The sequence below is a fragment of the Bacillus rossius genome, chromosome 3, assembly GCF_032445375.1.
Source record: "Bacillus rossius redtenbacheri isolate Brsri chromosome 3, Brsri_v3, whole genome shotgun sequence".
Lineage (NCBI taxonomy): Eukaryota > Metazoa > Arthropoda > Insecta > Phasmatodea > Bacillidae > Bacillus > Bacillus rossius.
In genome coordinates this window covers 49,648,793-49,663,259 of record NC_086332.1, presented here as the reverse complement: position 1 = coordinate 49,663,259, position 14,467 = coordinate 49,648,793, and the positions used below count along the sequence as shown (strand labels likewise).

At 38.6% G+C, this 14,467-nt stretch overlaps 1 protein-coding gene across 1 annotated transcript in view; it reads left to right on the top strand.

Moving 5' to 3' along the window:
* Positions 1-3,892, top strand: part of LOC134530658 (insulin-degrading enzyme) — a 56,701-nt gene extending 52,809 nt beyond the window's left edge. Inside the window, 2 exon segments of the mRNA XM_063365692.1 lie at positions 2,731-2,877; positions 3,320-3,892. Coding sequence (XP_063221762.1) covers positions 2,731-2,877; positions 3,320-3,427 — 255 coding nt within the window. The 3' untranslated portion in view covers positions 3,428-3,892.
* The last annotated feature ends 10,575 nt before the right edge of the window (positions 3,893-14,467 follow it).

Here is a 14,467-nt window from a genome sequence, read left to right as displayed (position 1 = left end):
TATGGTGGCATCCTTGATTTCAAAGCGGAACTGTATGATAAAGTATTTCACTTTAAAGGAATTCTTATTTTAAGGCAGGGCTGCCACCACTTTGAAAACAATATCCTTGATTGAAATGTGAAATATCCTGTAATATCTTTGTTTTGAATATAAAATATCCTGTAAAATCCTGTACATTAAAAAATACAAAAAAATATGCAATTTTTATAAAAATTACTTGATCATAAATTCATAATGTATGTAACTATACTTCAATCAAAACAATTCAATTTTTAACACTTTATACATGTATTTACACATACACACACGTAGCCTACACTTCACCACTGGCAGTATTTAAATACCACTTTTTCAGATGTTTTGCCCTATTCCTCATTTCTTCTGTTGGCTGGAATTCTGCCATATTCTTCCTAGAAGAGATATGCAACAAAGCATTTTGCATTGGCGATTCAAGACATGACCTGTGTGCTGTCTTGATAAGGTTGAGCTTACTAAATATATTTTCCACCCCTGCATTGCTGTGTGGAAGAAAAAGCATTGCCTATGCAAGTTGACAAAGCAGTGGAAAACATATTTTCCCATTAATTTCATATGTGACACTTTATGCCAGGTCTGCCACCAAATTAGGTTCCTAAATCCTCTTTACAACATTTAAAAATCCTGTAAAATTTATAGCCGTAATTGACATAATTTATTTTTCGCAGTAATTTTAAATATACATTGCATTCCAAAACATAATTTTAAAAAAATCAAATGAATGTAAAAAATTTTTAAGATTTGCCACTTACATTACAAAACTAATAGTTGGTATCACAATAAAATGAAAAGTAATTAAAAAATTTCTCTTCAGTATAGGCTTTGGTGCTTTTCTTATTTACAAACTATAAATACATCCATACAACTGAAGTTATTTACAAGTTTAAAAAAAACAAATGTTTTTCACTCATTAACTAGCTACTTTTTCATGTTCTGTGCTCTTTTCCGGATCTCGTCAGTGGGCTTGAAAGCCAGACCTGCAGATGTTCTCATTCTGCAATGCAACAGCGCATTTAACATTGGTGATTCCATTGACGATCTTTGAACAGTTTTAACCATCTTGAGATTGCTGAAAAAACTCTTTCCACAGCAGATTTTCTCCAGTTGCAGCACCACTCAAAGCCATGACTTTGTACAGATGAGTTTCAACAATCTCAATGGAAAGAACCTTGCTAACACTACAACCTGCCTAGTGACTGTAACCAGTTGATTCATCAATCATCAGTGTGAAAAATTGTGTTTTCATTGCATAGGTAACATGATCTGCAGCTGATGTACCCAAAGATTGAATAATTATCTGGCTAGTTTTAGTGCGAGAACAAGGAAAGTTTCTTGCGATTTCACTATCTGGAAACATTTACGGGACAAGTTTCGTGAAATTATCACTGAGTTTCACAGATAAATTGTTTTCACAAACGAAGTTCGCCCATAACAGTTCCGCATCAATTATTTTGTTTGGTATGGTTACAAAACTCGTCAAAGAACAACTCTGATCAGCAGCTCGTTGGTTTTTCGCATGAACTTGCGTGTTGCGTCTTCAAGCCGCCCTTTGTCACGTTCAGTTCCGAGTTGCAAGTCGAACAAACGGTGGAAAATTCCGTTTTGCCACGCCTCAACCATTTCAATTCTTGCTCCCATTCTTTACAATAACGCTGTTTATAAAGTGACCTGTCCGGCAGAGCCTTTTGTTTTTTCTCCATCACAATCAGCTAAGACTAAAACTACTACTTAAATCACGTAAGAAGTTTGTAAACAAATGCCGCAACTAAAACATTGTAATGGCAAAAAATACCCATGTTTACTGACGCCATGACACTTCTTAGCATTTAACTCAACAAACAAAAAACATATCCCCCGAAAACATATATATAGTACTTCATGAAATGCTATTTTGGAGTAAATGTTTTTGGTTTGTGGTTAAACGATTGGAAGTTCCATGGCGCTACACGTAATGTGAGTGTTTGCTTTACTGTTGGATGCTTGTATGGTTTGACAACTTCAAATAGGTAGTTGAATGTAAATATTAACACGAACGAAATTCAAATATGAAAATATCGGCGAAGCGGCGTAAATATCCGTGAATGTCGCCGTTTATCCGTTAGTCCGTTTTAAGCTTCAAATATCCGTGAAAACGGATAAAATCCGTAAAAACGGCAGGCCTGTTTTAAGGTATATATTTTCAGATACGTATAAGATTTCTTTTTAGTAACAGTTCAGTATGTGAAAACATTTAAATTGACATAGCGTATCTCACTTGAGGCAGAGCCTACCTGGATGGAATGGGGCCTGACACTCACAGGAGCCGGCTGCCCTACCCGAGGGACAAACCTGTCGTTCCGGCCAGCCTGAAGAATGCATGATGTCAGGTGAGATGGGGTACGGAGCAGCGACAGAATGAATGGGTGAAGGAAACGAGAATACCCTGAGAAAACCCACGGGCCACGGCAACATCTGACACGTTTTCCACCTCTGTAAAGCCCAAGTTCGACCCCGCCAGGAATCGAACTCCGGTTGCCTTGGTGGAAGGCGAGTGTTCTGAGCACTAGACCACTGCTCCTCCACTAACAGTTCAGTATAAAGAAGTACTTTAATTTTTAAGTTTGTACTAAAACTGTTGTTTCTTTCAGGTACGTTCAAATGAGAATTCACTGTAGCTTGTGAAACCACTAATTTGTGCTTCATGTACGTGCAAAGGACCTCGTATACCATGGGGCCCCGCGCCGCCACAAGATAGCAGTCCACGTGCTGTCGATGGCCGAGGGAGGAGCAGGCACCTTGCAGACCGCCGATGGAATGGGAGAAGTGATCGATGGCATACTTCCTTGTGCGACCAGTTCTCAGGTGAGCTCTTGTGTTTGTTCGTCAGTAGTTTCTGGAAGGTTGAGACGTGGTGTGCTGTGTGTTGACGATACATTCATTTTTATAAAAAATTGTATACAATACAACTGTTGTGTTACTATTTCATAGGGTCGTATTTAAAATGGCATCAATAAGGAGAAAGTTTGAAGTCTTCTTATGTTCAAACCATCTTATAGTCATAAGAATCATATAAAAAATGTTGGGCTTTACAGTAATATCTCTTTGCATTTTTTTTTTTTAAAAATAAAATCTAGCAGCACAAATACATTCTCTAAGGAGTAAGAGTATTAAATTCTCTCTAAAAAAGTATAATTTTTTTTGTGTTTGTTTATTTTCAAAACTAAACGGTGTTACTTGTGTTTTACGTATATAATTTTACGGTCATGGTAAATATTGTATAAAAAATGTATCTTGTGAAATGCAGGCCACAAGGATTGAGAACATCACGGACTTCAAGAGCAGCCAAGCAATGTTCCCACTTGTGCAGCCTTTCATCAACATCAGGCCTAAGGGAGCTGTGTCGAAGCTGTAGCGGTGCCCGGCCCACCAAGTGCCGATTGGCTCAGTTCGTCTGCAGTAGAGACTGTGGATAGTGTACATACTGCATTGAACAAACTTCGATACTTCATAGGGAAGAATACAGTTTACAATAGATGAGTATGTATATATTGTACGCTTATAAAGTGAATCTTTTTAGGTACTGAATCAACTGCAATAAAATTAAAATCCGGTCATTTGTACACAATCTGATAAAATTTGTTGTATTTTAAGACTTTGATCAAAATTTTGACAATACCTTCTTTTTTAGTTATTTGTTTGTATCTATCGTGTTTTCTGCTTTGACCAAGGAAATTTCTCTCCCCTACCTTGTAAAAGCATCATAATAGAATACTTATTTGCTTAATCATTTTTATTTGTGCTCTATAAATGTGTTTTGATATTATAATCTAATGATATTATTGTGATGGTCTGGTTCATGCAGAATGTTGGCTGTCATTAGTCATTCACTATAACTCCACTGGTAATACTATAAGTTTTTATTTAGGGTGGGTGTACTTACAAATTGATTTTGACAAATTCTACAGATTGTGTGGGGGGTTTTCTGGGATGACTTATTTTATTCTATTTCACCTAACTGCCGAATAACATTGTCACCTCTGCAGACCATGCCGTAGTCCGCAGTCCACACTAATGTGAGAACGTTATTTTATGTTCTTACAAATAGCTGTTACAGTTACTGCTTTATAAATCGGCCAGTTGTATGTTAATACATATTGTACTGTCAAAGTAATATGGCCACATGTCAAAAGTAGAAACTTTTAACACAAGAAGCTATATTATTGCAATAACATGGTTAAATTTCAGATTTGCGTCCATCGCAACATCGTGTTTTGACCGTTATTTTTCAAAATTCAAGTATGGCCTTATTACATTGGTAAGATTGGCACATGTTTCCATTGGCGATCTTAATTTAATTTCACATTTTTTGAGATATGGCTCTATTACTTTGACAGTGCGATATGTACTTTGTTTTAAATCTTTACGGTTTGATTGAATTATTGTTTTGGACATTATTTAAAGTTTTAACCAAAAAATAAATTTTTGTTTATTTTAAAATTTTGTTGTATTGGCATTCAGTATTTATTTCCTTGTTCTTCCTTTTGCCAAATATTAATTTTTCCAAAGCCAGTGTCTTCTATTTTCAAGCCTAGTTTTTACAGTCCAATGCTACCATCAAAATATTTCTTTACTAAGGATTTCTTGCTATTGATATGGAACTACTATTACGTTGTGCTTAGTGGGCATACTATTTCTTATTTTCTTTATCCTTAAAGGATGCCATTTTCTCATATATTTTTTTATATGTGCTTAGAAACAAAACATCTTTTGCAAATATCAAGCCTATGTACAGTCTCTGTATATGCTGCTAAGAAAAGTTAATCTTTCATAAAATTAAATTCCTTAGTAATTTCTCTTGAGATATTTCTGCATAGATGGTACATAGACTACAGTATACACCAAAAAATTTTGATGATTGTGGATTTTAATTGGTTTCTTTGCTTCGGTGCATCTTCTGTATACCTATTTATGAGTTATACAATGGTAAGGTTTGTATTGTAGAACACCTTTGTTTAATCTCAGTGAGTTTTCAATTTATTTTCTCAGGGTTCTATGTAAGTTTTAAATAGAGAAAAATAAAGATGGTTTATTAATTACTCTTTTTGCTTTTTTCAATGCCATTGTTCCAAACTTCAGTTTATACCAAATAATTGTACATGAACTGAGCACAATTCAAAACATGCTTGTATGCCTTCCCCTTTATTGATCATATACTGGAATGTGGAGTGTATTCGAGTTCAAGATGCATCTTAGATGTGATGAGTTCTGTGAATGGGATGCAACCTAGAGTCAAGGACATCGTGCATTTACAGACAAACTCATCAATATATAAAGCAAGTTATTTAGCAAAGTTTTAATTTCAGATGATGAGCAAAAAAGAAGCTATGGTTGCTAGTGGCCTGTCACAGGGAAGTAAATTATTAATATTCTCAAGTACATAGTGTTGTAAGGAAGGAAAACAGTGTCAATATAGAATTTCCATAAATCCAGGATCATTGACTTATAAAATCTCCTAGAAAGCAGAAAACATATGCATCAAAAATTAACATTCAGTATCAAAAAAAGTTTCTATATTTAAATGTACAATAAGCCTATACATAATATTTTTCCTACAGCGATTAAGGACTAAAAAGAGATAGTGTAACTGACAATTTTATTCTTTTAGGGATTGGATGTTCAAATTCCATCAAAGATTTTAGTCTCTTGACATTTTAAATATTTTCTTGAAAATAATTTTTTAAACAACGAAACGTACTGATTGTGTGTGTCTTGAAAATAAGGTAGGTAGTTTTATGAAGTTTTTGGACCATGTTTGGTTTATTGTAAGGAAATGGAAACCTAAAATTAATATAAAAACCAATACATTTCAATGGTCAATAAGATGATTTAAAGAAATGTTCATCTCAAGGAATAAGAGTAAATAAAAATAATTCATTTCAGGAAAAAAAAATGTGTATTGAAAATAACATGTGCCTACATAATAGAAATCTAGTGTGTGATATATCTTTCAGTAACAACTTTTAAATTTTAATTCATTCCATCAGTAATAGAAGTGCCTTGTGTCCTCAAATTCAATAAATAATTTGATTATGTGAAAATGCTTCATAATCAATTTGGAAGGGACAGTTGCTTGAATTGTGCTCTTACCTTAAATCCACGCCGTGTCTCAACCTTGAAAGAATCTTTCAAATATATTGTGGTAGCACTGACTGTAAAGTAATGAGCCAGCGCAGCAGCAAATACGTTAGCTCAGAATGGTTTCGTGCCTTGAAGGTGTCTCACCGCGGTCTGCCATCTCATGTCAGCGCTCTAGTCGCCACTTCCTGAGCGAACACACTGTGACCTAGACCAGCACAGTTACTGCTGGGAGGCTGCGAGCAAACACCCATTTCTTATATGATCCGCTGACCCCGTTGGGCGTTTGTCCCAGTGCCATAAGCGTTGGCGTGGCAGCAGAGGAGGTGGGCAACTTGTCGCTTCCTGTTGGTCATGATCTCCAGTAGTTAGCCCTGCATTCCTTCGCTACCTTTCAGTAAAGTTGTGTGTGTATATGCAATATGCCTACGTGCTTTGCTTGTTGAGGCTTCCCAAAACCCCCACATGGTATATATACTGTTACGAACGTGGGAGGCAAGGGTGTGACACGTGCAAGGTGCCTGGTAGCCCCGCACGACCACTGATGTCACTTGTGCATTCCTTCGGAGATTACAGCGACCCGGCTTCGTCACCCTCAACCCTCCCAATCCCCCCTGCACTTGCTCTCTCCTTCCTCGGTGCTGTTATATATCCCCTGGCGGTCTGGAAATTCCACGTGAAGTGGTTAGAATAAGCGTCGTTATTCTGGATGCTTCAGCTCAGGTCGGCCAGGGGTGACGTGACATTTCACAACCACTCCAGTCGGTTCCAAAATGACTGCCATGGGTATAAAAGCGGCGATGCAGGCCTCCACTGGAGTTCCGAAAGTGCGAGTTGAGTGAAGTGCAACTTCGGCGAGGAGGACGAATGCGGTTTAATGCAGAGCGACAGGACCGTGTGATTGCGACTGAGTGACGCTAGACTGCGAACTGGTGTGTGGTAAGGGGCGAACCACTGTTGAGCCTAGCTCCAGAGAGAAGTGTGAACTGAGGTCTTGACAGATATTTAATGATTAATGAGCAGGCCTTTTAAAGTGTGAGTGATTTGTGAACATACATAAAGTGTGGTGATTTAATTAGTAATATAAATATCAGTAGTAAATCAAAGGGTATAAAAATTAATTGGGCTATCCTTACAAACCTGTATTCGCCACTTTTAACATTTGGTGACATAAGTGGGATAGCCCTAATTAAAGGATTTATGATTCACTTATAGTGAATTAAAAAATAATAAATTGTAAAAAAATGGAATTTAGATTTTTCAGACTGAAATTAGTATTAGGAATTAAGAATTATAGTTAGTTTTGAGTAGGAATTTAGGTTAGTTCGTAAATTATAGTGTAGAAATAGAACAGTTGTGATAGACAGATCAATAGTGTATGTGAACAAGGAAAATGGCCACCGATGAACTTAAAACATAATGGCTTTCTTGGCCAAAATGATGGATGAATTCGGGGGACTGAAGAGTAGCCAAGAGGAAATAAATAATTAAATGAAGACTGGTGAAGAGGAGACAAGGCCGGCGCGTCCATATAGGCGAACTAGGCAACCGCCTAGGGCGCCAAGTAGCTGGGGGCGGCGCAGTACGACACACAACAGCTGGAATAATATGTTTAACGATTATTCAAACTAGATGTAAATGGATTTTTGTAACAGTTTTGAATGTTTATATTGATATAAGTAATCATTTAAAGTTCACGGTGACCTGTTTATGATTTGTAATAAGTAAAAAAGTAAAAAAAAAAAAAACATAAGCCTGCTTACATTTGATTGTTGACAAAATTTTAGGGTTACGTGATGTATTTTGAGGCAAGGAAAAAAAATTTTGGGTTGTCCGGCGGGGGAGGGGAGGGAGGGTTTCATTAAGGTTTTTCGCCTAGGGCGCCAATTTACCTTGCACCGGCCCTGAGAGGAGATGAACAATGCAGTGAAGAGTGAAATTAACGAAATGAAGAAAGCTCAAAAAGAAATGTGGTGTGAGCTAGTGGCGGCTCAAGAAGAAATGAAGAAAATGGATGAATCCAGTATTCAACTCGAAGGCAAGGTGCAGGGTTTAAAGCAGAATTTATCCGAACATGAAGAAATGGTGGCAACCAAGCCACAAGCTCAGCTAGAGAAGACCACTGAACAGCGTGTTGCAGTTGTAATTGAAGAATGCTGACGAATGATCAAGGAAGCTACAGCTGGACTGGACTGGAGCCCTACAATGGAGCAAATGCCAGAAACACCACTAATGAAGGAGGTTTTATCAGGACATTGAAGAAGTTACTGAATGACTTCCTATATACCCAGATCAGAAGAGCAGGAAGACGCCCATCTAATTCCTTGTCTGCAAGGAATTAGGACACATCCAGTGGGACTGCCCGATGCGCAGGGAGACATCGCAGCAGGAAGAGAAGCGGGAAGAACTACAGGGAAACGAGCAGTAGTTGGTATGAGGGGGTACGTGCCATCTCTATAAGAAATGGTAGGGGTTTTCTCGTATTTGTACTTCGTAGAGGCCATGATAGTTTGTTGCTTAGTGAATGGATCAGTGGAAAACAGTGATTATATATTGTTGACACTGGGGCATCGGCATAAACATTGTAAGTAGGGAAAAGCTAGAGAACACCCATCCCATACAGACTCAAAATATCCACTGGAGACTCTTCACCTGTGCATGGACAGCTGATTTGGAGGTAAGGATTGTAACTGGGACATTAGCACCGATCTTTCGTGTTGCTAATATAACCAATGAGATAATTATAGGAGTGGATATAATGAAATAATATGGATTTGTTATTGATACGTAAGACCAGGTACTGCATATCAGAAGGGAAGAGGTAGCTTTGTTTATCCCGGACCAATTGGAAGTTCGTAAAATGCAAGTGGTAGTTAGTGAATCTGTTTAAATTTCAGCAAACCACGAGCAGATAATAGCAGCTAGGATAACTGGAGACCCTAGGGGCAACATGAGTTACCTTATTGAGCCACATATTACATTGGAATCAGAGAAGTTCCTTGTCGCTCGAAGTTTTGCAAAGGTTTGGGAAGTTGTACCGGTCAGAGTGGCCAACATCGATTCGCGAGCAACGGTTTTGAAACAGGGAGACCCAGTAGCTAGTTGAGAACTGGTCTATGGGTAGGCCAGTGTGAGTCTTCTTCAACTATTAGATGTACCGAGCAGCCCCTGAACCCAAATCTAGTACAGTTATTAAGGCGATGCCCAAGTAACCTCACAGATGACGAAATAGAAGAACTAAATACTTTTCTAGTAAGCTACCAGCATGTATTTTCCCTAGGGGATAATGACCTTGGGAGAACAAGTTCCATGTTCACTGTGTGTCCAGTGCGTGTCCAGTGTCTGCATTGCGTGTCCAATGTGCATTGCTTTCCAGTGTGTCCATTGCATGTCCAGTCTGTCCATTGCATGTCCAGTGTGTGCATTGCATGGCCATTGCGTATCCAGTGTATCCCATGCATGTTCAGTGTGTGCATTACATGTCCATTGCACGCCCGTTTCTTTTGTAGAATGTGTGTAGTTTAATTTAATGTGAGTACTCAAGACTGAAGTCAGGACATGGTTGGTTCTGTGGTTCGGAGATGCGTGGTCTAAACACCTGACATTGGACATGGCCTGTTTAAAATGTTCGTCGAGTATCGTCGAAAAATACCTCTTGTTTCGGTGATGCTTGGCCTGTATGAAGATTTGTTGTTTTTTATTATTCTTTTTTGTGGCATATGGCCTGGGTTTGACTCTGGTTAATGCACTACAAAATATTTCGGGGCGCAAATGTTACATTCTTAGGTTCGTTTTACACCCTCGTTCCGTTTTCCTTACTTTGAAGCAATTCCAAGTACTTTACATATGCTGGGTTGTTGTTTCAACGACGTTTTTACTGATAGCGAGAGGACCAGGAAGCAACGCCCAGCGGGGCTTTGAGCGAACATCTGGCTGCCGCGGCATTCTGCAAGCTTGCAACTCTCGCGCGAGGTCAGTGTTCATTTGCAGGCGCCGGCAGGCGGGCCTCTCGTCCGCCTTCGTCCAGTCTCTGCCTCTAGCCTTGAGAATTTTTTAAAAAACTTTGTGGTTAGCGTGCTTGAATTTTGGTACTTTGTCAAACGTACGTGAACACTTCAAATATTGTCTAAAACTCTCGTCTAAAGTAAATTTTAATCTAACAAACCATTACTGCAAGAGGTTGAAACATCAAGAATTGAAAGACAAAAATGTAAGTTATGTCAATTCCATTATAATTTATTGTAAAAATCCTAAAATTTATTTAAAACCTTTGGCTGAAACAATTTTTGATGAAAAGAACTATTACCCAAAAAAACAGGAGTTGAAATTTTTAAAATATTCGAAATTACCTGAGTATAAAATTCGTTCAAATATATTTAAAACCATCTTAATATTATCTTAAATCTTGGTCCAAATTGCTTTTAAAAAAAAGTTTCTCACAACGATATCAGCCAATGGGAAAGAAAAAAAAATTCTTTATGAGTTGTGTGTATGCAAATCTTTGGCATTCAGCCTAGCATCAGATTAATCTACGAAATTTCTAGTTCTATTCATCATGCCTCAATTACGTTTGTATAGTTCACTAGCTACTGGCATATTCTATAGGCCTAGTATGTATTTAATACTGGTCTGCTAAATTCGTGCGCACGTGGGTATGTGATCACTGGCGGGAGTAAAACTCGCTCTGAAGAGGTATTCACGGCAGTTAAAATTTAATTTAATATTACAGCAAAAATTAATAACTTTATTGTTAACTTTTGAACAGTTTCTCGCTTCAACTGTTCATCGAGACTTAAAACAAGCCAAATGGAATATGACAAGCGAGTAGAGAGAAAGAAGTCTTCAACTTTGCTCGCTGGTTCGTGTGAAGGTCTTGGCCAAGGCGATACGGGTTCGATTCCCGTCTGCATCAGGCGGGAGACGTGGCGGACGTTGCCGTGTGTCTGCTTGGATCTCCCCCTGCCGTCCACTCGGTCGGTGCTCCACTTCCACATCGCCGCCAGCAGTCTGCGGTGGCCTCGGCGTGGACAGCTGACGGGGGGCGAAGAGCGCGGCCTCGCGCGCGGAGGGTCGTCACCTCGGCCCGCACGGGGCGCTGCCAGACGGCGCGCCGCCGCCCGAGGTCGCCCCCACCCCACCCACCCCCCGGCCAGTCCCCCTCCACCCCCGGGCGGTGCCTTGTCGGGGCTGCCGCACTCGCTCGCACTTCCACGCCATCGTGACTGACTCGTGCAGACACTCACACTTGCTACTTTAGGGTACGCACACAAAGGAAGCAGGTTTCCCGCTAGCGGGCTGCCGGCGCCGATCGGCGCGGAAAGTCGGCGCCGGTGCAGCACACAGAAGACGCGTGCAAAAGCAGGTGAACCAGCCAGTCGTGCAGCAGATTTCGTGGGAGAAATATGTCGTCCAGTTCGTCATTCGATGAAGAATTTATTATTATGGATAGTTTAACACTAAATGTCAAAAGAAACAAAACCAATGTGCACCCAATAAACAGGGGCAGATACAGGCATGGTGAATATCATACTTTATTTAAGGATTTGAAGACACATAACGAAAGATTTTTCCAGTATATAAGAATGACGCATGGGACATTTGAGTACATGTTAAATAAAGTGGAGCAGCGGTTGACAAAGACATGGTGTAATTGGCACACGCAGCCCATTCTTCCAGAAGAGAGACTAGTTATTACATTAAGGTAAGTTGTATGTATTGTACATGTTTCCTCTGTGCTGAACTAAACTGCAACAAAACATAATTGATACGTGTATAATATACAGTAGCTATTTTTATGTTTTTTTATATATTCCATGTTATCAACAAGCCTATATTGTCATACATTGCACCAGTAACCATATGCCTGTAGCATTAGTAACCTACAGTTTTTCCTACATACCAATGAAAGTAATGTCGCACAGTAAAATGTTAATATCTATTGAAGTTTGTGTTAGTAGTTGTTGGCAAAGTATCATATGTAATTTTGTCTTGTGATTGATAAAGCACCGGGGTAGTCGAAAGTAGAATATGCAGGGTGGTTTCTGGGCCAGCAGGAGGTGAACAGTGGCAGGATAGCTGCTAGTGCTGAGGTGAGGAAAGGTCCTGATGGTATGCAAATTGTTCTACGAGTTTTTGCACCTTACTTCTAAACAATAATTTATGCAAATCCGGTATTTTTCTCACATGAGGGAGTAAACTCTTAAAAAATTGAAGATCTTCATAATCATGTTGCCTTGCTGCTTTTGCTTGAAGGTATTGCAGTTTCTGTTTTTCCAGGTTCAATATAGACTCGTTAAATATTTCTGTAGATCCGTGCATCCTTTTTCCTGCTGGTGTAAATGAAGTCGTCGGTGACATTACAGAATGTGTGGCACTACTGTCATCGTAAACTGTTTCTATGCTGTCTTCTTTTGGGAGCTCGACAATATCTACACTGTCTCCTTGCTCGCTTATGGATGCTGTGTCAGAGGCAAGGACAGAAGTTTCGTCTGATTCCACTGGTGATTTAGGTGACATATTCCTCTACATAGGATCTGTAGATGAAATCTTGCATAGATTTTCTGAGCTCTGTCTTGCGGAAACAATGTCTTTCAGGAAGAGCAGTGACCGAAAATATGGCCAATTAGACACATGGTCAGAACCTGCACCATCCCCTGATCACGAAAGGGGTATTTTTCCCAGTTATACTGCAAACTGGTCCCTGAGATATTTCCATTTTTTTCTGGCGGTATTTTCTGTAACAAAAGAAATAACAATCCTATAATAGTACTTGTTTGACACATATATTTACAAACTGCTACATTTCATTATTTGTTTCAGGTATTTGGCAACTGGAGCCTCTTTCAAATCTTTTTCGTTTTCATTCCGAATGGGAGCATCTACCGTCGGGAAAATCGTTGTAGAGACTGTTACTGTTATATGGGATGTTCTACAACCAGAACACATGCCAGTGCCAACAAAGCAAATGTTGGAAATTATTGCCGAGGACTATTTCAAGATTTTGAACTTTCCCAACAAGTTTAGTGCAATCGATGGCAAACACGTTCGTGTGTTATGTCCAAAGAATTCTGGTTCAATGTTTTTTAATTACAAAAAGTATTTTTCCGTTGTCCTCCAAGGTGTAGCGGACGCAAATTACAAATTGATAACAATAGACATAGGAGGGTATGGCAAACAAAGTGATGGGGGTACATTTCACGCTTCGGACTTATATAAGTTACTGAGCAACGACCAACCTGACATTCCATAACCTGCATGTCTCCCCGGAACAAACATGACAGCTCCGTTTGTATTAATTGGAGATAAGGCATACCCTATTCTCCCTTTCCTATTAAAACCATATGGCGGCAACAATTTAACAATTCAACAGTAATGCTTTAACAAAAGGTTAAGTAGGGCCAGGAAATGTGTTGAATGCACTTTTGGCATACTATATTCAAAATGGAGAATACTATCGAAATGTATCGAAACTGATGTTACTGTTGCAGATAGTGTCATTAAGTGCATATGTATTTTGCATAATACCATTCTCGACAAAGAAGGCTCTACAAGACACCTCGTTGATATCCAAGCTACTGCTGAAAGATATCAACCAAGGTACGGTGCCGGAAGACCCACAAATGCCGGTAAAACGATCAGAGATTGTTTTACAACATATTTTGCAAACAATCCGTTGGTGTACAACTACTAGATTCAATGGTGCAGACATGTGCATGTACATTTAGGCGTACAAATAATGGGATAGTACTGTATCGTGTCATGTTTTAACATGTTGCTGCAAACAAGTCATGTGATACTGTTTATTTCTAATGTTATATTTTTGTATTACTTAATTCTTTAATAGCGGAAATTCATAACATGTTGTTTTCAGTTTGTACTATATAGCCCTATGCTTAATGATCTAGGGGCATATGTAAACAATTGGTAATATGTCTGCAAATAGTGAATATAACTAGTTTTGGCTTGTTCTGCAATTTTGAGTTAATAATTTGTTTAAAAGGGTTAAGTGCTATAAGATTTAATTACAAAGAGACAGATTTGCAAGATGTCTGAGGATAATATTATTGAATTATCCAACGTTTTAATAGCTCACATGATCCGCATCATTTAGGTTGATAAAAATATGAGTTCATATAAACAGTAATGAAAATGTTTAAAGATAATTAAAATTAATTGTTGTGTTGTATGTATTTTGAACCCTTAAAATGGGGGACAAACAAGATAGAATTGTATTTCTGAATTTCAATGTATCACACAAACATTAAGTTACATTTGGACTATTTACTGTACTCACTGTACAGTAACGTAAAAATTAATA